Raw genomic sequence first — 26,242 nt, 5'->3', positions numbered from 1 at the left:
TAATGGAACATTCAGCAAATATAAAACTGCTTTACTTGAAATTTTATTAAAAAAAAAGTTATCCTTCCTTTGGAAATGAAACTGTTTAATGCTAAAAAAAATAAGGTTTTTAGGTTGCAGCGCCATTTTATTTAAATAAACATTAAGTCTAAGAGGCTAAAAGACTAATTAAAATCGTCAATTATCAATTCAATTCATCAATGCTGTGACAATTCGGTTTGGTTGGAGCTAAATAAGTGCTAATTAAAGGATTAGATTCAGACTGAAACTTGAAAAAATAGATCAGAATCAGAATCAGAATTGATGTTTATTGACAAGTACATTTACACATACAAGGAAATTGACTTGGTGTTTTGGTGCAAAACATCCTAAGGTCCTAACAGTGTTACATACATTTCTAAATGATTTTCTTCTAACTCTCAGTCTGACACTGTTTAAAATGTTAACCCTTAAATGCAAGAACCTAAACTGTAAATGTATGAACAGATGTCTTTGTAGTCCTTATAAGCCATGCCTGTGTGGAGAATATGTAAAGGACATGTGTCCTTCTCAAATGGAAGACAACCTTGAATTGCTTCAACCTTTGGCAAATCGCAATTTTAACCCAGTTAGAGAGGTGTAGAAGCCTGATATGGCTTCCTTAACAATAAGTGAGTGCGCTGTCAGGAGCAGAATAATCCTGTTAAGAAGTGCTACAGAGAGCACTTTACAGCACAAGTGTTTCCATACAACTGTCTGCACCAGGACATGTGAGAGTTATTTAACTCAAGGTGGCATTCAAGAAGGGACAGCATGTCATATGATGGACTAAGAGTCCCGATGAATGCTTTTCTCCAAAAATGTCTGAGATTGATAAGAAAATAAGTCTGATGACATGTTCCTAATTCACACAAGAGGCTCACGCTTTTCTTCAGCTGTTTCTTGTGTAAGCTCACTTTCTTACATAAGCATATGAGGCTATTTGTTATTTCTGACTCCAAGCAATCGATATCTTGGAACATCTGCGTGCCAAAAAGCAACAGTATTTCAAACACAGTGTTGTTTCAGGACATTATTGTGATCGTTTTGCATCCAGCTATATGTGGAGTTTGCATGTATTAATCACAGTGTCTGATCTGGATGAATAAACTTGAATGACTGTCCCTTAGGGACATGCTGCTGTAATCGATTTTTGGGTGAGTAGTGCGGAGAAATAAGATGGTGAAAGGAAAAAGAAAAATGAGGCCATTTACGTAAGATGGAGAAACAATAATTTTACTTTTGATAAAAGCTTCTTACAGATCTGTGGTCATTTGGAATACATTGAATTTTGTAGAAATTAGCATTATTTTACTTCATTTTAATTTAAATATTACTCTCCAAATAAACCAACCAATTACAGAGGAATTTTACATAAAAACAAACATTTCACAAAAATATTCAAAGATCTAAATATTCATTTTTAAGCCCCTGAGCCACAGAGACAGCCAAAGATTTGTCTCCCTTCAGTTCATTTGGAATTTAGTGGAAAAAGTTTAAGGCAGTATGAGTCATAAAATGCAAATATTCCCATGCTCCATTTAACATGCTGGAGTTCAAAGAGATGATTTTAGAGTGAAGGCACAAATTACTCAAAACACAGCAAAACAAACAATTCTGACTCGCTACCTTAAAATGTGTTCAACCAACATTTTATGAGCATGCGTGCCATTTGTTGTGACCTCATATTTTTTACAGCATCCATTTCCGAGTCTGCATCAGTCCTGTGAGTTCACTTGGAACAAACAAGCAAACACACATCAGTGACAGCAGCACTAAATTGATGGGTTCATTATCTTCTCCTAGTTGATGGCTGCACAAATCAGGACTATTGAGTCACATTTTTATCCAAGACACCATTAGTCATGTGAAAATGGCAACATAATAAGAGGGTGTTATACAGAGTGAAGAGCAGGTCTTAATGTATACATGGTCCAAATCTAGTTTTCATTAGTCACTGATTATTGCAACATTAAAACCATATACAATGAAAAATTACAAAATAGCAAAATATCTCTAATGAAGCTTTATGTTATGCTTTGCAGTGTGTTGCCATTGTTACTACAAATCCTACTAGAAGCTTACTAGCTGTTACTGAGGGCTGTTACTCTGGTCTTATTGTACAGCCTCGCATACAGATATAATGGTTCACTAAATTTCAAATTAATTACAGTTCACATTATCATCAGCTCTAATAAAATAAAAGGCATTAAAGATGATTGGCAATTTGGAAGAAATGTGCTGATGTCAGTTTTATTTAGAGCAAGACAAGAAACAAAGAATGTCAAACTCCAAAAGAGCCATTTAACAATTGATATGAACATGAAACAGATTGTTTGATCTCACATTTTATATATACAGTATACTCATAATTAAATCACATCAAAAAAAAGAAAATGTTTGAAGTTAAAAGTTGTCCCCACGAGGGTTGTCTCGACTATTTTGCCATAGTTTCCTGCAGACACGGCATCTACTGATGACGCTTTGTAGAGAGGGTCCCTTTACTGTCCGAGGAACAGGTTTACTGTAGGAGACAGTAAAACACACAAACAAACAAAAACACACACACAAACACACAACCAACCTGTTAGAAATGTAATTATAGGGGCGCTTGGTAGCTCACCTGGTAGAGCATAAACCATTTAATGCTGAGCTCTTATCGCAAGACTGAATTCAATTCCATCCTAGGTCCTTTGCTGTGTGTCAACCTCTCTCTCTCCCGTCACTTTCCAGTCCATTATCAGTCTTTTACCACAGCATACAGGCAATAAACGTTCATAAAATAATCTTTAAATATAGGAATGTAAATATATGTCATTATAAATCCTAGTTTTTGGTAAATACCTCATTACAGTAAAAAAATGGGTCTTAACTATTACTTGTCAAATTGCACAAACTCATGACATTTCTGAGATATTAGTGTAATTACATCCTTTCTGAAACAGCTTTTCAATTATTAAATGTTATTAAGGTTATCTTTTTATTTTTTTTATTTTTAAAAGAACTGTTAATGATGTGATATTAAACAAAAAATGCCTCCATGCTTGTTTCCACAGGAGGCAGCAGTTTACCTGAACATATTGTTGGGGTCTAGGGAGGACAGCCAGTAGCTATAGGAGTCAGGGTAATAGTTACACGTCCCCCTGCCGTGACACTCGATGAAGGGCACTTGGCGGAAACTTTCCAGACATGAGCCGGGAGACACCAGGGGCTGGGAGGAGCCCTCTGCTCCAGCACCCGTTTGCTAAAATGTGTGAAGGTTAAAAACATTTTTCTTTTTTTTTTTTTTTTGGGGGGGGGGGGGGGGGGGGGCAGCATATGAGAACCTCAAAGACTTCAAGTAGGGAAAATTATTTCTTTACCATGACAAATGAGTATCCAGTCCACAGGGAATCCCAGCCGCTGGGACATACAGGTACCAGAGTTGTTTGGCTGTGCACGGATATGACATTGGAGGTGATTTCACACACTGAGCACCTAAAGGAGCCATGCACATGGACATGACATTATGTTCCCAGTCATTGTTAATAGAATGAAAACATTTCCAGTTCATGAAAATCCAACTAAATACATTCGAAGTGTGTTATAATAAACACAACACTGCCTTGTTTTGTTTTACTTTGGGATTATTCGAGTAGTGTCTGACACAGAGTCTGGTAAGTCATTCAGATTTATCTGTTGAACACGAATCTTTGACTGATCTGATTTGTACACAATGTAGCTAAAAAAATATACATGCAGGTAGTAATGTTATATTGTATGTATCATATACTGATTGTTGAACCTGACAGCTGCTTTGCACTATTTGTACCTTCATTTATAGAGCCTGATTGTTTTTATGATGTGCTCTTAATGTTTGTCTTTAAATACTATTCTATTCTTTTTACTCTCGGACTGTGCGTATGTACTCCTTCACCTGCTGATGTAGGATGCCAGCCTGTCTCCTGTGATGGAAACCATGTTGGCCGGCATAGGCTCGCTGGTGGACAACCAATAGGAGTAGTCGTTACGAGAAGCATAGCGGCAGTTAGTTTCAGTGTCACAGAACATGAAGGGCATGGTGGAGAAACGAGGGAGACAACTTCCAGAGGTGCCTGAAAGACAGTATAAGGGGTCACAACAATTTCTCAAGTACAACACATTATTTTAAGACGCAAAAGCTGCTGTTCAGTCACTTACCAAGGTCCTGGCCGTGAGCTCTCTCATTGCCATTGATGAAGAGGAAGGAGTAACCAGAATAGATAAGGCTGCTGCCATGAGGGCATTCAGGTACCAACATACTCTGACTGTGTCGAGCGAACAGGAAACTGTCAGCATAACCTGAAGTAGCTCTGCCTGGCAACCCTGGAGGACCCTTGCTGCCTGGATTTCCAGGAGGTCCTTCCAAACCTGCAGAGGAAGAACATCATTTATAAAAGAAAAAGTTAAAATCATGAAGAGCCATCATGGTGTCATCACTTTGTTTGGGGAGTCTTTTGTTTCGTTGTGCAAAGGGAATACCCATTATCCTACCGAATCCCTCAATGGCTCACCTTCAACATACATGTTTTTCATGTAGCACACAACCAAGTTTAACTTTGGATAGTCTTACAAATGTGTCCACTGTATCATAATATGAGGACATGTAGAAAGATTTAAAAGGATAGTCCTATCATGATCATCACACATGTATATTTACACAAACACACAACCAGGCACACACACCTGACAGTCCTCCTCTTCCTTTGTCGCCTTTGTAGCCAATAAATCCTGGCTGGCCTGCTGGGCTGGGGCCACGCTGTCCTTTGACGCCTGGCTGACCTGTTACAGAAAGTTTCAGTGTCACAAAAGTGCAAAGAAAAGCAGCAATCAAAGTGGCAACATTTTAAATACTCTGCACAGCTCAAAAGTGATCTATTATCATAGTATGGTTAGAATGAGCAAGCAAAAAATAGTTCAATGAGCATAAAGTCTTAACAATAAATATCCATGATGTGACATAAACAAATGTAAATGTATTTCTTAAATCAATGTGTTTTATTTGTTTATGGTGTGTTACCTGTTAACTGAAAAGTTATGTGTACTATCCTATAATCATATAAAACCTATGAGCATATAAGATGTTGGACCTGGTTGGCCTACTGGTCCTGGAGGTCCAGGGCTCCCTTGGGCCCCTTTATTCCCAGGGGGTCCAGGAAAGCCAGGATCTCCTTGTTCTTGTATCACCTTGCCAATAACTTGTCTGCCCTTTAAGCCTGTGAGAGTGAAGCAAGAGTAATTTGAAATAGTTCAGAATTAACAGACTGATCAACTGTACAGATAGATTCAATTCTGAAGATAGTAATTAGTCAATATTATTCTTGATTATTGGGAGCATTAGTTAGAAGGCTATTTGCCATACCAGGTCGTCCAGGAAAACCTTTCACCCCAGGTGGGCCAGGTGGGCCTTGGGTGTATCCAGGGTCTCCTCTTTCACCTGAAACACAAAGGTCATAAATGGTTAAAGATATAAGCTTTTCTACATTTCCTTTAAATAAAATTTTATAAGGTTTCACAAACAAAGGTTAGAATCAATCCTCATATATCTGAGTGTTCTCTCTCCCATTTTATCTCAGTCCCATTTGTTTTTCACCTAAGCTGCCAGAACATAAATCTAATGTGGACTATTGCTCTTCTGTGGTGACACGTCTGCCTTTGTCTGGGGAAAAGTCAAAGAGAAATCTTCATTTATAGGCTGATGTTGAAATGATAGATTACCAGGAGGGCCTTGGATTCCTGGAGGACCGGAATCACCTCTTGGTCCCAGGACTCCAGGTCTGCCTCTTTCACCCTGAGGAAAGAAATAAAAAACAATAAAAGGTCAGAGATTAGACTTTAAGAGTTGCAGTGACTTTTTGAAGACTAAACGTAAGAGGTTCTCAGTTACTTTTGTAACTTTAAAACCTATTTTTTCCAAATAATCAGTTGGGTTCACTTACAGAAGGTCCTTGAGGGCCTGGATCTCCTGGTGGTCCACTATAGCCTGGGCTTCCTGTAGGACCTGAGTTCCCTATTTCTCCTTTGAACCCAGGCACTGTAGGCCCTGGAGGACCAGGTGGACCCTGAAAACCTAGATATGAGGTAAGGAGGACAGAGATTGCTAAGTATCATTTTAGTACATTTAAATACATGATGTGGTAACTTGGGAAGAACAAGGAATCAACATGTAAGAAAATCAATTAGACCTAAAAGAGCGCTTATATTTAATGATTTTGAAGATCATGCACTAGACAAACAATATGTTGAATCTTTAGACTTTCATTCAATATATTCAGACCTTCAATCAATCAATAAATCAGAAGTGTTGAGCAGAGAAACATGTGCATACAGTGGTATATCGATCCTTTATCATTGTTAAAATCTTCCAAGCCAACCAAATGCTCTAGTTTAGGGGGCTCTGAAGCTCGGACCAAGATGCTGGAGCAAACACACTACTAGCACTTTCACTCAGTTGCGATTCTAGAGTCTGTGGGGGTCTAGAATCCATTTGGTGGCCCTCCAACCAGCGTTCATCACCATCGTGTCTGCCAACGTCCCGACGATTACTACTCCTCCCCTTTTTTCCCGTTTCTTTTTTCTCTCCAATAGACTGATCATTCCTCTTCACTTTTCTCTGTTGACTTTCATTGATGAACTTTGGTTGGAGTGCTGTCAGATGGGGCCCCCTTAGGGAGGTTTCCGACTGTCATTGCAAAATTTGCACACTGCTTTGGTTAAAGTTTGTTAGCTCTAAGGCCCCCCCCCCCGTGCTCGTCTGGGGCCCCAAGCGGTTGCCTGCCTTGCCTGTTGACAAGCATCGCCTCTGCTTTCACTAAGGACAGAGCGAGTTCATGGAATGACATAGATGACAAGTCCATCAGATCGAAGGCTACAGCTGCTGAGAGTTTCAGGAATCAGCAGAGAACATAAATAAAAAAACGATTCTTGCAATGTGTCCTTATAAAGATAAATAATCACCTGAGAAGTGTTCCATCATAAATCATGAGCAAATTTAGATTGTGGTCCACTTCAAGATCACTCCATGTACAGGGGAAATATATGAGACCCTGATGTCCAGCACATCTATAGTAGCATTACATCCTCACCTGGGCCACCAGCTGTCCCAGGAAAGCCACGGTCTCCTTTTGACCCAGGAACACAAGGGCCCTCTTTTCCTGGTAGTCCCCTCGAACCAGGGGCCCCAGGTGGACCTGGGGATCCTTGGTCTCCTATGGGCCCAACTGGAGATGTAACAGATAAACCAGGAGGACCAGTGTTCCCAGAGGGACCTACAAAGATGAAATATTTAGATGTGTAATGATGGCAACAAAAGTGAAACTTATCTGAATATATTAAAATTGATCCGTTTTAATAAAAAAATAATAAATGTATCCTTCTCCATAAAGGAAATAAGTTAATTTTTGATCATTGATATCATTGTATTATATTTAGTCTATGTGTTTCAGCCTCCCTGAGCCAGTCTTTGCCCCCCTGTGTTAAGCCTTCCAACAGTTTCTTCTTATTCTAGTGTTTCTGGTCTGTCTGATCTCTGTCTGTTTTGAAAATCTGCATTTCTGCTCCAATGTTTTATTTTTTATTTTTTGCCAACATTAGATTGCTTTTCCACCATACCTGAAAACTGAATCAAAACGTTTGAGGTTTATAGAGGTGCTCATGAGATGTGTTTTGTGCTATGCAACACAACAGGTACATTAAGTGTGTGTACCATCACATGTCAAATAAAACTCATCTTTGTTGAAATTATATTAAGAGATAAAAAAAAATGAAGTATAAGGTATTAGTAGTAAGTGCGGAAAGTTTGTTAAAACCTTGACATGGATGATGATATTAACCAGAGACTCACCTGGTTGACCTGGATGTCCACGTCTGCCAGGTGTCCCTTCTGTTAAAACTGTAGAGGAGAGATGGAGAATAGATGAGCTAAAGCCACGACATTGATACTGTTGAGAAAGGAAAGGGAGAACTGCTCCAAAGAAAAAAAAAGGTCTTGACATGGACAAGGAATATATATACAAATAGTATTTAAGAGTTTGTAACAAACAGCATATGCATCATTTTTAAGAGCCAATCAGAACTTTTCTTTCTAGATTCCCCGTACTCATCTCTCCTTTTTGCCCTGGTGGTCCAGGGATCCCATCCCGGCCCTGGTTGCCTTTTGGACCTGCATAACTGACAACACCCGGCACACCTGGATTACCTGTGGTTCAGAAATGAAAATAAATAAATAAGAAAAATGAAACACGAAAAAATTGGTGTTAATCATTTGAACAGTAAAGCTGTGTGGGGGCAAAGAAGTTAGTTCCTGTAGCTATTCTTAAATGTAAAAAGGTATTTCAAATAACATTACCTGGTACATTAGGTCCTGGGCGTCCTTTGCATCCTGGAGGCCCGTCTGAACCTTTAGGTCCCTGGTAGCCTGGTGGACCTGGAACAGCAGCGTCGGTTGGAGTTGTTTTAGCAGACTGGAGGCAAACTGTACAATAATCCTAACCTGCCTACTTTTTGGGATGAGTGCTTATTACCATTTTGTCCCACAGGTCCTGGGTTTCCTTTAGCTCCTCGGTTTCCTGGTATTCCTGATGGTCCAAAAAAACCTGGTTCACCTTTCTGACCCTTCATCGCATTTGTATTAGTCAGCCCTGGTTCACCCTACGGACAGGAAGATGAATAAAGAGGAAAGCAAACTGGGAAATAAAAATCAGGGCATAATATATTTTAAAAATATTATTGAAGTATTCTACCGGATTATACTCCACTTTGCTATGTTGCCATGTTACATAGACCACAGAAATCATTTTTATTATATGAATACCTTTTGTCCAATGGGTCCAGGCCTTCCATATCCATGGTAGTTTGGCTCTCCAGTTATTCCTTTGGGACCAGTTCGACCCGGTGCACCATCAGGACCAGGTGCTCCATGGATTCCATGATCTCCTTTTAATCCTTTTGGACCTGCGAGTGAGATTTAAAACAAGTATTCATGTTATGCTAAAAAGAGACAACAAAAACTGCACAACTGTTGTTTCTGTATTTAGATACGAAAGGTAAGAATTGTGTATAAAAGTAGGGATGTTTATAAAGCAAACTTGAGGTCTCACCGGTATGCCCTCTGACACCTGGATCTCCTAGGGCTCCAGCAGGTCCTGGTCTTCCCTCTGAAGTTGATCCATCAATACCTGGATCACCTGGGGGACCTGGACACAGATGAGCATGCAGCATACATAGAGTCTCAAAAATGTTTACTATTATGATAATTGTTAGGAGTACCCAAAAAGAAATACTAAAGAATGTAAAAGAGTTTTCAAACCTCTTTCTCCAGGGCCCCCTGGTGCTCCTCCTCTCCCTCTCTGCCCGGCTGGTCCCATTCTTCCATTGTTTCCCCGAGGGCCAGGCAGACCAGAGTAACCTGGCAGAGTATAGAAATAATACTAACACTGTCTTGTTAGCTGCAGTATACAGTAATTCAGAGACTGGTAAAAGAGAATATCCTTTACAATCCCAAGAGGAGTTTAAAAGAGGAGCGTTAAAGAAGGGACATTTGAGCTCAGTTATATAAAAAAATTCTATCCTATGGGAAATTTGTTGTGGCGCGATACTTGTAAAAGAAGAGTGTACTGTAAAGCTTACCCAGGTCACCAGGGTCTCCTGGGGGGCCCAAAATGATGTCTACTGGTGGCGGCGATGTAGGGCCCGGGATACCTTGGGGACCTGTTTCCCCATTCATGCCTGGGGGCCCCGGGGATCCTCTTGCTCCATCCGGGCCAGGGTCACCTGTAAACGGTTATGAGAAACAATAATTCAGTCATAACGGTGAATCCCAAACAGGACAAAACTACAACAACACAGAAGTTAGAAGTTGTTTAAGATCTGTAAAAAGAGTTTGTTCATTAATTTTGACTGATTTAAAGTAAGAAGCGGATGATATGTGAGTTACTGCTTTTTTTTTCACTGTTCTTTCATGATTAATACTAATGCGTAGGCAGGTAGGTGTATGTCTTACACAAGTTTGCGACAAATCTCCTTACGGGGAAATATAATGTATCATATTGTTTCATGTGTGCCTGTTGTTGTTTGTGTGTTACCAATTTGGCCTGGTGGTCCTGAAATTCCAGGTAATCCATCTGGTCCATATCCCGGTACCCCATCTGGTCCAGGGTCTCCTGTTTGTCCTAAAGAAGTCCAAGTATTACATCTAAAGGAAAAATCTAAATAGATGTCTATACATTTACTCTGTTATTACACTATCTGAACATTTGAACTTCACAATTCAATAAATTCTTCCAAGAATATTTGAAATTCCTTTTTTTGATATAGAAATAAGGTTCACTAAAAAGTACAGAAGTTGCTAGAAGAACGATTTAAGAAACTTGCATCTATGTTGTACTAAAGAATAAAACATCTTCATGGTTGTTTTGGTCTGTAAGGGAAACAATCCAGTACCTGGTTCACCAGGCAGACCACTTTGTCCCCTTAACCCTTTTTGTCCAGGAAGCCCATGTGGACCTGGTACTGATGGCCCGATGAGACCTGGCCCACCAGGGGCGCCAGGACGACCAGACCCTGGCAAACCTGCATTTCCCTTCTCACCGGGCGAGCCGTTAGGTCCTGGGAGAGGAGAAGCCAAGAGAAGGAAGTAAATAAAGGTGGGGAGCTGAAGAGACTGGAGAGGGCTTTAAAGTCCCATATAAAGGAACTGTTTAAATTTGTTACTGTAAATTGCATTTTAGGAGGGATAATATTTGACATTAAATCCACTTTTATCATCCACCTACAGCATTCTTTTTCCCTCTGGACTTGAGGACCTGACAGTAAAGAACATCCCTTAACATCACTACACACACTGACCTGGATGTCCTGGATACCCATCTGGTCCTGGTTCTCCCCTTGGTCCAGGTTCACCTTTGCAAGAATCTTTATCACCAGGTAGTCCAGGGGGGCCTACAGAACCTTTATATCCTGTATCGAGATTGAATAGAGAAAAAAAAAAGGGCTGAACATGGGATTTTATGAATTTGCATGAATGCATTAGTATCTGTGTGCCATACAAAATTATCTGTAAATGGCTTTCTGTCTGTCTGCAGGCTACAGTTTCATGTTTTATTTGATATGTATGGTACCTTTTTTTCCGGGAAATCCAGAATTGCCATTTAGTCCTGGGTTTCCAGGTTTGCCAGGATGGCCAGGATCTCCCACAGGCCCCTGATCCCCGTCTACTCCTGGAGGCCCTTGGGCTCCAGGAGGACCAAGGTATCCAGGGCCACCATCACCCTTATGATCACAAACATAAAGCACATTAATTGTGTTTTATTACCAAAATAATTAAATGTGCTTACACTATGTCATTGTTGCTGTGCTATTTTTCTATCATGAATATTCACTTTGTAAAACTGTACACACTTTGTCAAAGTTACATAGTGCGGTAACCAGGCGACCAGGCCGCTCTGTGGACATGGAAGTGACGCCATACTTCTTGTTGAAAGTTATTGTACTATTAGACTGACCTTTGAAATGAATTTCTTAAGGTGGAAAAATTACAAATTTGGTTAAACAGCTTGACATAAGCAAATATTTGTTCATATGCTTTCTTTCCAAAAGTTAGATGAGAAGATTGATACCATTATCTTTACTGTTTGATGGAAATTAAGCTCCAGCCACTAATAAGTAAGAAACCCCAGCTCCATCAAAAAGTAACAAAAGAAAAGACTATTAGCATCTCTAAAGCACCAACTACTTGACCTATGTTGGGTTTTTTGTTTGTTCAAGATGCAAAAATATAAAAATAAAAAGGAAAAAGTCTAAACAACAGTTTTTGTTTTTTTTCTGTTAATCAGGATCTGGATTAGTTGGCAAGTAAAATACTACATGTTTTGTTGTTTATAGCTTTCAATAGCTGACAATATACAAAGCATATTTTTTTGTTTCTCTGACCTTCGGTCCTGGAGAACCAGGAGGACCTTGTGGACCTGGCTGACCAGGGAAGCCCCGATCTTGAAGGCCTAATGGACCTGGCCGCCCCTTGTCACCTGAAAAACATACCATATGAACACTAATATTGGAAGAAACATGAATAATACATAAATTAAACTTTCACTTAAAAAAAAAACAAGGAACATACTGACAATACAAAACTTTGCTCTGGGAATCTTCAGGCTTTTATCTAAAAGACACATTTTTCTTCTCATGTATAAGTTCATTAACACATGAATTACCTTTAAGTCCTGTTTCCCCTTGCCCTCCTGGAAATGAAACATCACCTGTGTCTCCTTTCTGTCCTGGAAAACCTGGATTTCCTAGGATACCTGGCACTCCATCATTACCTGTATGAAAGATGCTTCTATCATCTGTTGTTTTTTTTATGTTATCTATTGAATAATATGTCATCTATTCATCCATCCATCTGTCACACATCCGTGGTTACCTGGGCTCCCAGGTATGCCAGGTAGACCTTTAAATCCAGGAGGTCCAGGACGTCCTATGATGTGGATGTGGCTTGGCTCCCCTTTCTGGCCTGGCATTGATTAATGGAGAGAAACAACATGGACAGCTGTCAGGCTTTCTGTCTGGCTCTTTCATGAAGTCTCTGTTAAATTATATATCGGTATACATGCATCTTTACCTGGAATTCCAGACTGTCCTGGCAGGCCGGGTAGCCCAACATCTCCCTTACTTCCTGGATATCCAGCAGGCCCAAACCCTACTGGCCCAGGGTTACCAACTGGTCCTGGTCTGCCCAAAGGCCCTGGTGAACCAGGGAAACCACGGTCTCCCTCTGCCCCATGGAAAGGATACTAGGGAGAAATTAAACTTGTTGAAACAATCAGGAAATGTTTTTTCATGCTGGTTGGATGAAGCACATAGATGAAAATGGAAGTACAAATGCTAAGCTTAAGTCTGTCAAATCCTTCTCACCGAATCCCCCGGAGGTCCTTGATCACCTTTGCGACCAGATAGGCCAGGAAACCCAGGGAGGCCATCCGAACCAGGCCTGCCAGGCTGTCCTGGGTCTCCTGTGTTTCCCTTAATCCCAGGGGTGTCGTAGGAAGATGAATCTCCTTTTTGTCCAGGAGAACCTGGAAATCCAATTCCACCACTAGGGCCCTTTAAAGAAGAAAGATTGTTTAAGTGTTTGAAAATAAAAACAAATCATGACAGCAAACTACTTTTAAACAGACTTTCTTACTGGTATTCCAGGAGAGCCTCTAGGTCCTGGGATGCCTGGATCTCCTTTAGCCCCTGGTCCTGGATTAATGCCTGAGTGACATAAATACATGTAAGGTCAGTTCCAAAATAAAACTTTTATAAGCTCAAGAATTAAAAGTATAAATGTAATTGATTGCAGGGTTAAGGTGTTGGGATCTGTGTGTTTCATAGAGAGAGTGTTTTTTACCTGGGCCACCCGGTGGACCGCGGGGACCCGGTGGTCCAGGTGGTCCTGATGTGAAACACTCAAAACAAGGCTCCCCCTTCCCCCCTGTACAGAATCATGGGGATATTTTTGTGAAAGAAGTATACTTTCCTCATCTGAACTTTTTCATCTTCGTCTTTCTAAAGCACTGTTCAATTAATGTGACGTAGCAGTCCTATAAAAATAGGTCAAACCAATAAAATAAAAACTGAAAATGTATTCATGAATTTCCTACCTTTCATTCCAAATCTCCCATCATATCCATGTGGTCCAGGCTCACCCCTCACTCCCTTCAGGCCTGGGAGACCCTTGATGACCCTGTTAGCTAAAGACAACAGCAAAGTCCATCAGTTACGCCCTCCAAATACATCCATTTGTTTTCACTTTTTACTATTAATGCTATTTGATGTAACTTAAAAGTTACAAAGTAATAATCAAAATGATAAACTCATGCCTGACATTTCACTATAACATTTTGAGCTTTGAGCCCCATCTTAAATATTGATGTTTTCATATCCCTGCTAATCTTTCCTTTTCTTTTATTTACCTTCTAATCTCAGATAAATATTTTCTAATTGGTTAAGTACAAAAAACTCTGTTTTCATCAAATAAAGATCATGTTTCTGTACATTTTTGTAAAGGAACAGAAATGTGTATGAGCTTCACTAGATATCTACATTTTTGTCAAACATAATGCTCTCTGTTAAAGAGAGAAAAGGAAATGTTCATAAGTCATGTTCATACATGGACTCTCTTGTCTAGTAATTTCCCAAGACACTAAAGATAAAATGTCTATAGAAAGAGAAAGGTTTATTCAACTTAAAACATACAGTACTATCACTCCTGCAGGACATTAGTGGAGTTATTAAAGGTATCAAAAGTTACAACTGTAACTTTAACTAGTTATGGAGAATGCAAAACCATATAATGACATAAGTAGTAATTGAGTAAGCCATTTGCACACACTTTTGTCTTCAGGTAGTCCAGGTGGGCCCACATCCCCAGGACGCCCTTGGTCACCTGGATCTCCATCCAGACCTGGAAGTCCTGAATAAATAGCCCCTGGCTCCCCAGGGTCTCCTTTTGGGCCTGGAAAGCCATGGGGACCCTGTGGTCCTGGCACATAGCTCCCAGTTGCCTGGCCTGTAAAATGTAAAGTGAGACTGTGAATAATGGATTAAGGTAAAACAAAAGTCTTACCATTTAAACCTCACAGCCTGACGCCCAGCCACCACCATCGGACTGTGTCGTCCCCTAATCCATCGCCGTCCTCATTCATGCACGGCTTGCTCCGACCCCACCTCAGCGGCAAGGAAGTGTGGACAACAGGAACGCGAGGAATACAAAGGAGAAATCTAGCCTGCAAATTATCCCATATGCTCTTTTGTAAAGCGTCTTGAGATAACACTTGTTATGAATTGGCGCTATACAAATAATGATTGATTGATTGATTGATTGATTGATTGATTGATTGATTGATTGATTGATTGATTGATTGATTGATTGATTGATTACCTGTTAAATACAACTTAATTCTATACAAGAGATGAATAGTAGAGAGAGAGAAATAGGAAAAGTGAATATAAAATCTTCACTGCACACCTGGAGGTCCATCAGGTCCAGGAAACCCAACAACACCTGAGAAAAAAGGAAAGTTTAGCCTCTGTGTCTCTTTTCTTAATGTTTGATGGTGTCCTCATACAGCATTTTGGTTATCTACCTTGCTGCCCAGGGAGTCCATGTTGGCCTGGGGGGCCAGGATCTCCGGGGTACCCTTTAAGTGCTTCCATCACAGGCCCAAGTATCTGCTAACAAATCCATACAGGACATTTACAAGGCAACTATAGATTGATTCACTTTTACCATAGGGAAAATCTTAGAATCTATAAAATGAATTTGTCATCAGCATCCTCTTATTAGTGTATGTTTCAAAATATATAACAACTAATGTGTCAGTTTGGCTTGCTGGATATGTCTGTCTTAGTTAATAAAATATTAGAGATTAATGGCTTTGAAAAACTAACATCAAAACACACAAAAAAAGTAAAAACTGATTAGAATAAACTCACATCTCCAGGTGGACCAGGGAGACCTGTATTTCCCTTTTCACCCTTAATGTTGAGGCATACAAAAACAATGATGATGTACTGTAAAGCATACTAATCCATCAAAAGATTATGTTGTTTTTGCCACTGACAGATCACCGACCATCCCTCCTGGTGTCCCTGAATATCCCAGATCACCTCTGCGGCCAGATCTGCCCTAAAAAAAAACAACAACATACATATATATTGTATTCAAAGGTTATACATAAAATAACACAATGACTCTGCACAATGCAATACCCTATTTCCAGGTTGTCCAGGGTCACCAGCCTTCCCTGACTTTCCCTGTAAAAAAAAGAGAAACATTAAAGTATGTCTTGATACATACACATGACACAATTTCAGGTAAGCCTCAGATTCAAATTTTGCTCTAATGTTCTAGACATACATAGACATACATTTAGAACGGTCGATGCTTTGGCTGACATTCAAATAGTAAAAGCCTTATAAAACTGCTCATTCAAATGATGGGTATTCGATAAGACAAAATCATGGTGAAATAACTGTGTGTCGATGATAATCTAAAAGTTATTGGTAACGCTTTATAATAACCAATCATCTATAAAGGCTAAATTGATAGTTAATTTAGTTAATAGTTATTTTACCAACATTTTAGCATGTTTGCTTATGATTTGTAGTGCTGTATGAGTCGCCTAGACCAGCATATGCCGCGGCACGAGTTGACCAGAGCGTCGTATGTCACTCGTGTGCTGCAGTATATACGGCATGTGGAGGCGCTGTTGGACCCTGTCAGCGATATATATATAAATATATAAATAACTATTAACTAAAGTTAATTACCTATCAATTTACCCTTTATAGATGATGGTTATTATAAAGTGTTACCAAGTTATTTTTATTCTTTCCCATGGTGGGAAATTGTTGCATTAAAAGTTGGTGCATTAAAACCAAACATCAAATTACAGCACATATAGTATCAATACAAATGTCCTAGACCCTGTCTACCACCCACTCCACGACCTACTGATAAAGAACAGTAGCACATTCAGGGCTCTACTCGTCCCCTCAAGATGCACCACTGAACACCACAGGAGGTCATTCCTGTCATCAGAATGTAGAACTCCTCCCTCTGAGAGTCAGACACCCTGTCTGCCCTGTGGACTGATTTTACTTTTTTAAATTCCACTTATTTCATAGCTGTATACACCTCCCTCTTATTTAATCATTTATTACAACCATTATGCACATATCTGTTTATATCTCATATATTTTACATACTCATAGTCTGGATACACATACACTTAGTTTTACATACTGCTATATAGCTATATCTAATCCAATATAGTTGTTTTTTATTATATTGTACAAAATTGACATATCATATTTCTCCCTTAAATCTATCTATCTTCATGCTTATATCTTATATCTTTATGCTAATATATTGTATCTTTATGGTTATATCCGATATCTTCTTTGCTTAGATCTTATATCTATACACTTATATTCTATGTAGGAGCAATTGTTACGCCCCCTGGGAATTAATTATTTCTGATTCAATTCAAACACTGAAAAAGCATAACTGAGAAATTTATTCACAAAGTTTTTGATTCTGTATGAAACCATAAACAAATATTAGGAATACATCTCAAATCATGTACACTTGAGTTCATAAATAAAAAGCAAAAGAACAGTTTCATTTTCAATTCCTACAAGGAGCTTCTGGTTTTTAAGTTTAACTGACACATAAATAAATCTATTTATTTTCTGTCTTGTGTTTCCTTTTCCTGTTTAATAGCAAATCAAAGTGAGGTTAATGCTGCATTACTGCCCTCTGCTGATCATCCCTGTTACTGAACTACTCTCATTATTACTGCCCCCAATAACCAAGTAAAGGAGTTGAAACATCAAGTTTGGAGGAGATGTCGGTCGGTCAAATGTAGAGCAGAAGTGCTTTGTTTTGGAATCTCAACACATATCAATTGTGTATAATCTAAAAGGGAGGCTCAAGGGCGAGGGTGAATGGAATACATAACATGTAGTATCTTACTTCTGGGCCCTCCAGTCCTTTGTCTCCCTTTGTTCCTTTAGAGGAGAAACCATCACCAGGGTCTCCCTGACAAAAGATCCAATCACAGACAGGAATTATTATATGTACAAAACCAGTAGGAGAATATGATAAGAGGGATTTAAAAAAAGAAACTTACTGGATCACCCTTGCAACCCTTTTCTCCTAAATCCCCTTGGTGTCCTTTATCACCCTGAGAAAGAAATCAAACTCAGGGTGTGTTTTGGTTGCTGTACTGAAAACAGAACATAACAGCCTGTCTCTCTGTCCATCTGTCTGCCTGTATATTTCTACAAAAGCTGGTCCTCCCAAGAGTGTCTAAGATAAAGTGAATCCAATGAACAGGAGCTTTTTCTCTAACCTTCCCTCCAGGTTACTGAAAGAACTCCCCATTACCTGATCTTCTCTCTTTCTCCCTTGTACATTTCCATAAACTAAGAGAAATCTGCTTATTTTGTCCAACTAGTTATTTGATCTGTGGCTTAAAAGTGGAAGTGTGAAAACTTGCTCTGAATCAGTTCCAGCTTGTGAAGTGTGACACCATTGGGCTCCTTTTTAATTTGGATGTGAAAATCCAAACAAAGTGTGAGACATGTCGCCTTCTGTGCACTTATGTCTTACTATAAATTCATCAGCACTGTATCTAAGGACATCAGGCACCCTCTACAAAGACTGACTGACAGACAGACAGACAGACAGACAGACAGACAGACAGACAGACAGCTCCAGCTCTGTCTACAGATGGAATTAAGTTCGGTCTACAGAGGCTCGCAGAGACAGACATATAGACAGACAGACAGATACACGCACACAATTTGACACAATATTGATTTTGTACCTCACCCCAAAGATACGTTTGTACAAACATGGTTTTACCACAGTGAGTTATTGTACCTTTAACGATGAACTCCCAGTGTGATAATCTTTGATCCGACCTGGAGGCCCCGGTGGACCTACTGGTCCTTGTCTACCCTGTTAAAAACAAACGTAGCTCTATCTCAGACTTGCATGAGACTTAATACACACAGACAATGTTATGATCCAGTCACAGAAATGATAACAGGTAAGAAAAAAATAATGATTAAATATTGTTCGTCTGTCAATGCAGCATCAGCATCTCTTCATTTGACTTTTACCTTATTAATATAGCTGTGTGTTAAAAAAAGAAAATACCTTTAGACCACGAGGTCCCGTTACACCACCTGATCCTTCTTGACCCTGGAGGGTGGGAATGAAGTTGTAAGTTGTTTGTATAAATAATCAGGTCTGCTTGGCTTTCTCAAAACATTTTGCAAGCCTCAAATTTTTCCACTGTTTGGTTGTTTTCAGGTTCCCATGTTTATCAACCTTGTTTATGCAAACTCTCGCCAATGGGTAGGGACTCATGTTCTTCCTCTGATACCCTACATCCTATCACCACCGTAGTTTACCTGTCTGAGAGGAGTTTCTGAGGGGGGACCACATCACAAGCAGAACTGTACTCTACATGCCAAAAAAACTGAACATCCACAGAGGGCACCAAGGCCAACGACAAAAAACTGACAACTGGGAAATTTTAAAGCATGCCAAAACAGCGCGCTGCAGCTGTTACGAGCCTCTCCAGCCACTTTCAGAAAATACCCAAGCTAATGGGGAGCCGGATAGCCTAGTAGTTATGTTGCACACACCATGCAGAGGCTATAGTCCTCATTGCAGTGGCTGTGTGTTTGAATTCAGCCTCGGCCCTTTGCTGCATGTCATCCCCCGCTCTCTCCTCCCAATATTTCCTGTCTCTCTTCAGCTATCCTATCTAATAAAGGCAAAAAAGTCCCAAAAAACAACTTAAAAAGTGTATACCGTGTCTAACATGTACACACAAAAGCAAAAATAACGTTATTAGTATTACCTTAAATCCAGGTTGCCCTTGACGTCCAAGAGACCCCTGTTAATTGAGGACTCAAACAGTTTCATTAAGAGACATAAAATACATTTTCCAACATGCAATAGTGTTTATTTACTCAGTGCAAGGCTACCAAAAACCTACTCACAGCAGAGCCCTGTGGTCCAGGGTTCCCTGGTGGTCCATACTCTCCACGGACACCCTGATCTCCCTGAGATATAAGGGAAGTTTCCTCAAATTGTAGATGTAAATACACTCAAATGTAGAAGGACATTTTAATTTAGCATTCATTTCTATACATCTACTTAACTGAAGGTGTCTTAAACTGTAAAATTGCAGCATGAATAGTTATCTCCATAGTTACCGGCTCTCCATCCCTCCCAGGCGGCCCAGGTGGCCCTGGTGATGCGTTCACTGACAACCTGGATTCACCCTGTGAAAGAGAAGTATGCCTCGTTGAAATTTTAGATGTTGGTGTTTAGATGAAATGACTTAATTTAGTGTTAGAATAGCTTACTACAGTTATGTAGAAACGCTACAGGGCAGATGTTGTAATACTCTCTTTCAATATTTATACTTACAATATTGTCACTCTGTATAAGACTTCATAACTCATCTTTATGTATCTGAGTACTCGACATGTGCTCGGAATTACAATGAGCATATTCACTTTCTTAGGTGTTGCTTCGATGAAAGATGGCATATACCTCACTTCTTTTTGAAAAAAGCAGCAATAATCAGAAGTGGAATGATTTCTGCCGTCTGCCGTCAATGTTGTGCTTTGCCTCTGTGCAATGCCTGTCAGCACCTGTGTGTCCAATCGGACTCAAAGCTGATCGTTTGCTCTTACTGACATTGTTCCCTTTTTCTAGATCCTTGCTTGTGTTGTACTTTCTCTCTGATGTACGTCGCTTTGGATAAAAGCGTCTGCTAAGTGAATTGTAGAATTGTCGAATTTCTCATAGGTGTGTAACTCTACTAATTAAAACAAAGGTTATAAATGACAACTTCGCCCACATTGTCCTGCTCAATATAGGGAAAATGTTCTTTCTCAAATCTGATTTGGGAATAAGCACAGTTCTTGTTGCACATAAAAATGGAAAGACACACTGTACAGAAGGAAAACACACCAAAGAAAGTCCTAGACAACTTATTGGTCTCAAATGGATTAAGTCCAAAATGAGCTCTGGGAGCTTGGGAAGCAGAGAGGGCACCTGCTTGTGCTGTGTCATGTTATTGTTTGTACTTGATGCATCAGGATCCTGCTAATAAACGGAAAGGCAGTAATTGCTTCGTAATTCTGTACTTTCACCCTACAAAAATACAACAACTGACACTGTGTGATGGCACAGAAAACATTTTATTACCTTTGGTCCGGGCAGACCTGGTGTACCCTTAAAGTCAAGAAAAAAACAAAATTCAAACTTGTTTCTTTATGAACAGCACTAACAACAAACAAAGATAGTCCAAAAGATAATAATATTTGTATTACAACATGCTACAACCAAATATTGTACAAAACTTAAAGTAATTTTTTTGGATTCTGTGACTTACTGGATGTCCATCAATGCCATGGGCCCCATGAATACCAGGAAATCCATCGTCTCCCTGAATGGATATAATGAGTTCAAAATATGCAGAAACTACATCACTTTTCTGTGGATATAATAAAGTGTGATCCGAAAATCTCTCAACCCAAAGTTCAATTTTCTATTTTTTGAGGAATTACCCAAAACTGTAATATAGATTTTATTTCACAATACCATTTAAAAAAAAAAAGGTAATATGATCTTACATCTGTTCCATTGCAGCCTGAGGCCCCTTGGGCTCCTGGAGGCCCTTGTAAACCCGGGATACCCTGAGAAAGAGTAATAAAATAATATACTGATGAATGGAGGAACGAGCACTCTATGGCAAAAAATGTATTAGAGAATAAGACACCATACCGGTAAACCATGAGACCCAGCAAATCCGTCTTTGCCTTTTGGCCCCTGTAATCACAGAATCAAACCAAGTATATTCAATAAAGGCACTCAGGAGCTACAGAGTGTTGACAAGGTCTGCCACAATGTTTGCACTCTGTCTATACACATACAAATAGATACTGTACACAGCTCATATTTAGCATGTCTCCAGACAAACATCAAAACAGACATTTTATAGCACAGTCATGTTACCTGACCGCCTTTTGGCCCAAAGAATCCTTCAGGTCCAATGTTACCCTGTCAAACCAAGAAAACTTCAATGAATCCCGTGATCTACGTAAGGATTATTTGTCCAATCTGCAAAACAAATTGAGTCTAATAGTGGTTTGAACAAGTTTACCTTTTGTCCCATTTGTCCAGCATGACCATCTGGTCCTGGACGCCCATATGGCCCTTGGAGACCTTTCTCTCCTGGTAAACCTCGCTCTCCCTGAGTGAGTGTATGGGAATGTGAGAGAGAGAGGCAAATGTATAGAAAAGAGAAAAGGTAACATAAAAACCATGATCAACAATAATCAAGGATAGAGATGGTATTTTAAATTTGTATGCATAAATATTGTTAGTAATATTGGTAAATTAACGTATATCATACAGTAAGTCAGTCAGTCCCTGTTAATGGATGGCGAGACAGTAAATTATACCGAAATATAGTTACTGTATGTGAAAACTTAAATTATACACCTCTCAATCACAGCAGAGAGTTAATTTTCAAAATGAATAAAGATTTCTGTTAACATGTTGTCAAGTATGGCAAGGCTCAAATCAATAGATATTTTTATTGGATTTGTATCCGTGTACCTGAAATGTCCTTAATGATTGCATTTTGCATACCTTATTGACTGGCTAATGCTAGTATAGAATATCGTCAACACAGGAGTTTTTCACCACCAATGCTGATTGTGACATGTATCCCCTCAGAAACATTCTGTTTGTTACGCTCTCTCTCTGCTTGAAGCTAATTATTTCAAATTGATTTGAAATAATTAACTTGTCTCTCTTAGGGTAATTTAAAGATTTTTGAGAGAGACCTAATAGGAAGTCATTTGTTCTTATTCAAATAATATCTATTTAGCCTCTGCACCTAATGTTCCTTTTTTTAAACAGCGAGACATGCTTTCAATATTTGAATGAATCATAATATTTGTGTAGTACAAATGAAAAAGTGTAGGTGTTATTTACAGGAGACCTGACATCACACACTATAGGTACATGTAAATAATTGATTAAGTGATTGAAATAAATAATCCGAATGAAGATAGCTGTTGGATTAACTGTTTCAGTTTCAGAGTTTCTTGCTCACTGCCACACAGTTGTGTTCTACTGGTAGATATGAAAACCACAGAGCCAGAGTTAGTGTTTGCCCTGCTTTGTTTTTCCCCTAAAAAAAGACAAATTAAAATACCCTGCTCTGAAAAGTGTGTTCATGTTCATTCATTTCGATCACATACAAATATTGAGCAGGCACACACCTGACCTGTTATGTACTTAACCTGAGTAGTGAATATAAGGCCAGTATTTGTGACAGAAAAAAAGACAACCCTTAAAATAAGTATGTTTAAAACTGAAAGAGGCAGTATTATATCATCGTACACCACATAAGTAATGGGCTATTTTTCATAAAAAGCAAATGATCTACTCACCTTGCTTCCCTTCAGTCCTTCACAGTGGCATCTTGATTTTCCATTGCATACACACTAAAAACAAATTGGTACAGAATTCAGAACAAAGTGAAACAGCCCCATTTTGAAAAAATAACAATACATGCCCTTCTACAGTACAGTACTGTAAACCAATATCATTTCTTGCAACCATTAACCATTTTGCAGAAACTTTCAACAAAACTTGTCGCGCTGAACGTGAACTATCCCAGGAGAATTCCAGTCCACAGATTGGGAGCACAGTAACTGAACGCAGTCCTCTGTTTTCTGTGAACAATAAATTGCATCTTTTACAAACAGGGTGCAGATCAATAATTTCTTATTCCCCAGTGAGGAAACTTTTTTTTTAGGGCAATAGTGGAGGATTTATTGATGCAATTTGGCCAAACAACATCTATAATTCTCCAGTGTTACAAAGCCTTCATCTCCTGTCTTTCTTTTAAACACAGCAGCCTTTAATTCAAGGCTGTAAAATGATTGCTTATCGCCCGAGCAAAAAGGTTAATTGATGCCAACACTGGAAAAAGGTGGAGCTACGATAAGAAACAAATCATAATGAGCACATAGTGGGTTGTCTCTAGGCTGAATCATAGGCCAACAATAGACTATCAGCTTCTCATATACGAGCCATTACAGCTAGCGTAAAGTTGTTTCAGATGCATTACATTTGAAATTCAACTGATCTTTGTCGGGGCCGAGCCATTTAACAAAAAGGGTAAAGTGGGCATGGTACCATTTATTTATGTATTTATTCATACCCAGAAACTGGTCGCTTCAAAAGTTGGCTGTTTACTTCCATGAATTAAATTTCCAAGTGAACATAAAATAACAATGAGCCTGAAATGAACCGTACATAATTATCTTTGCCTCGTTAGGAATCAGACTTAGTTTACATCCATGAATATAACAGCTATTACAGTTATTGACCTTTATCATCTTCAACATTTCATCCATATGGTTATCTACAAGAATATTTATGTAAATAGAACAGATCCTAACTAATTCATAAATCTCACTTCTGGCAGCTTGTTTTTCCTTTTGCATCCTACCCCTTTTCCATGACCTTCCATAAAAAGGCCCACCAACATAGTCCACTAAAGGAAACTATACACAATGAAGTTTGTGAGCAAACAGACTGCAAAAAGTGTGCTTCTCTCCAGGAAACAAGATGTTTGAAGATGAACACTGAAAGTAACAAACAGACCACAGGGTTGTATATCAAAGTTCAGGCTGTGAGGAAACATATCGTTATAGAAAGATGCTTTTCTCCTATAAACAGTTTTTAAGTGGGAGAGTCAAAGCAACGCAAAGTTTAAAAGCTTAACTATAAGAAATAAGAGCTTTAGGTCACTTATACATTTTTAGCAACTGAACCCAACTCTGCTGTCAATTATGGAAGAAACAATAGACAACAGTATGATCTTTAAAAAAAATACTTCACATAAGGCTGTATCCCAAGTGTCAACAATCCAAGAAAAAGGGTTGTTACTTTTGGCTTGATTAAATCAGATATGTTTACTGCACAATGTTGTGTCAGCAAGGAAAAAATGAAATACCTACGTTTTTGGCCCCAGTGCCCAACACCGCGACAGCAAACAGTATCAGGCAGATTATAGAGACGGGCTTCCTCATGGCTGTTCCTTCCACCGGTTAAATCAAAAGCTCAGGAGTTAAAAACTGACTTTTTTAGCCTCCACCTCATCAAGCAGCCTCACATTGCATCAATCCACTGCCACACTTTGGGTGATTTTGGGTCATGGCTTATAGTCAAATTAAAGCTCTCTATCTGCATACAAGTGCCTTGTTAGATAGGACAGCCCATAGAAGATGTTTAGCGTGACCCTGAAGAGGGAGGTGGTCTGGTTCTTTCCTGATGTGGTCAAGCCCAATCATCATCGCTGTCCTCATCTCATTTCATACACTTACAAACAGTGGCAGACACTCTGTTTAGTTTGTACTGTTACAGGGGGCAGGAGGTGAGTTTGAAACTTGTTGGAGATTTTCCTGCTCCGGATGCATGACCGAGTTCATGCAGATTAATTTGAGCTTCTGTATGTTGGTGAGTTGTGAAACTTGTTTTATATGCATGCTGTGCTGCTACCTACAGGCTACATGGGATATACTGTACAATTATATGCAAAATGAGGATATTCTTTACATATTCTTTCATCGTAGAATATTTGTAATTTTAGGATATTTTTTGCGTGTATACATTTAATCTCATAAGAAGTAATTGATTAAATATAATTTGGCAAATGTCTAACAGGTGTCATAATGCTTTATTTTTTACACCACAGGGGGCAGATTGAGTTCTGAGGCCAAAACTCAACTGTTAAGCAGACTGCTGAGGAGAGAGATGGGATCCTCTGTTACTTCTGCCACTCTGCGTCCTCTCATGTGAGTCCTACTGCAACAACATTAATAACTGCAAAGTCATTGCTAGTAAAATACAACAACATTTGTATTCTCATTTTAAGATCTTGTGCATGCTGATATGTTATAGACACCTATTGTGACGCTGTAATGCATTGTAACCTCATTTATCAAAACATATTCAAGATTAAATAAGACATTCAGTCAAAAAGGCCCAGTGACAAAGTCCCAGCTAATGTAATATTTTGCTAAAAATCTGTTGTTTGCTTTCCTTAAAAATTAATGCATGGGTTAATTACTGCACAAGTTCCTCTGAGTGCAAACACTCTGCTTGCATGTTTACTGAAATATTCAACAAGTCTGCTGACTTCTTGCATTCCAATATGGAGAATTTGTATAAAGCTGTCCTCCACCACAACACTGCTATACACCACTGTTGCACACACACACACACACACACACACACACACACACACACACACACACACACACACACACACACACACACACACACACACACACACACACACACACAGTCTGTAGTGTCACCTGAAGTGGGATGACAGTTTGGTTAGGCCACATTCTTGCTGTCTCCTCTCATGGCAGAGAGTTACGAGCTGAGCTGAGCAGCAAGCACTTTTGTTTACATTGCACACAAATTGTATGTTTTTGCAACATAGTTTATGTGACTCACATTTATACGTCTCCAAATAAATCCAGTAGCTGGTGTTACTGTAAATACAACATTTCTTTAAATTGTATAAAAATGTATAAA

General features: G+C 39.2%; 1 protein-coding gene across 1 annotated transcript; it reads right to left on the bottom strand.

Annotated features, from left to right (window-relative positions):
* Window positions 1-1,233: 1,233 nt before the first annotated feature.
* Window positions 1,234-24,894, bottom strand: LOC132978528 (collagen alpha-5(IV) chain-like). The gene is made up of 51 exons (XM_061043732.1): window positions 24,655-24,894; window positions 23,077-23,130; window positions 21,777-21,866; window positions 21,629-21,673; window positions 21,398-21,442; window positions 21,247-21,309; window positions 21,006-21,059; window positions 19,816-19,884; window positions 19,600-19,662; window positions 19,458-19,493; window positions 18,746-18,790; window positions 18,467-18,544; window positions 17,712-17,765; window positions 17,555-17,620; window positions 15,787-15,831; window positions 15,650-15,703; window positions 15,511-15,552; window positions 15,162-15,249; window positions 15,044-15,079; window positions 14,408-14,584; window positions 13,677-13,766; window positions 13,424-13,507; window positions 13,217-13,287; window positions 12,946-13,134; window positions 12,653-12,824; window positions 12,455-12,544; window positions 12,246-12,353; window positions 11,965-12,059; window positions 11,154-11,304; window positions 10,882-10,992; window positions 10,477-10,641; window positions 10,119-10,205; window positions 9,664-9,807; window positions 9,344-9,442; window positions 9,135-9,230; window positions 8,849-8,988; window positions 8,559-8,685; window positions 8,384-8,461; window positions 8,135-8,233; window positions 7,880-7,927; window positions 7,122-7,304; window positions 5,976-6,106; window positions 5,755-5,827; window positions 5,399-5,473; window positions 5,127-5,252; window positions 4,723-4,818; window positions 4,198-4,407; window positions 3,935-4,112; window positions 3,381-3,495; window positions 3,090-3,262; window positions 1,234-2,542 (listed from the first exon to the last, which is right to left on the bottom strand). Exons 1-51 carry the CDS (start codon window positions 24,724-24,726, stop codon window positions 2,425-2,427), a joined length of 4,998 nt encoding a protein of 1,665 aa, XP_060899715.1. The 5' UTR covers window positions 24,727-24,894; the 3' UTR covers window positions 1,234-2,424.
* Between the last annotated feature and the right edge of the window lie 1,348 nt (window positions 24,895-26,242).

Source organism: Labrus mixtus, chromosome 8, assembly GCF_963584025.1.
Source record: "Labrus mixtus chromosome 8, fLabMix1.1, whole genome shotgun sequence".
Lineage (NCBI taxonomy): Eukaryota > Metazoa > Chordata > Actinopteri > Labriformes > Labridae > Labrus > Labrus mixtus.
The sequence above is the reverse complement of the archived record's forward strand: the minus strand, read 5'-3'. Positions and strand labels throughout refer to the sequence as shown.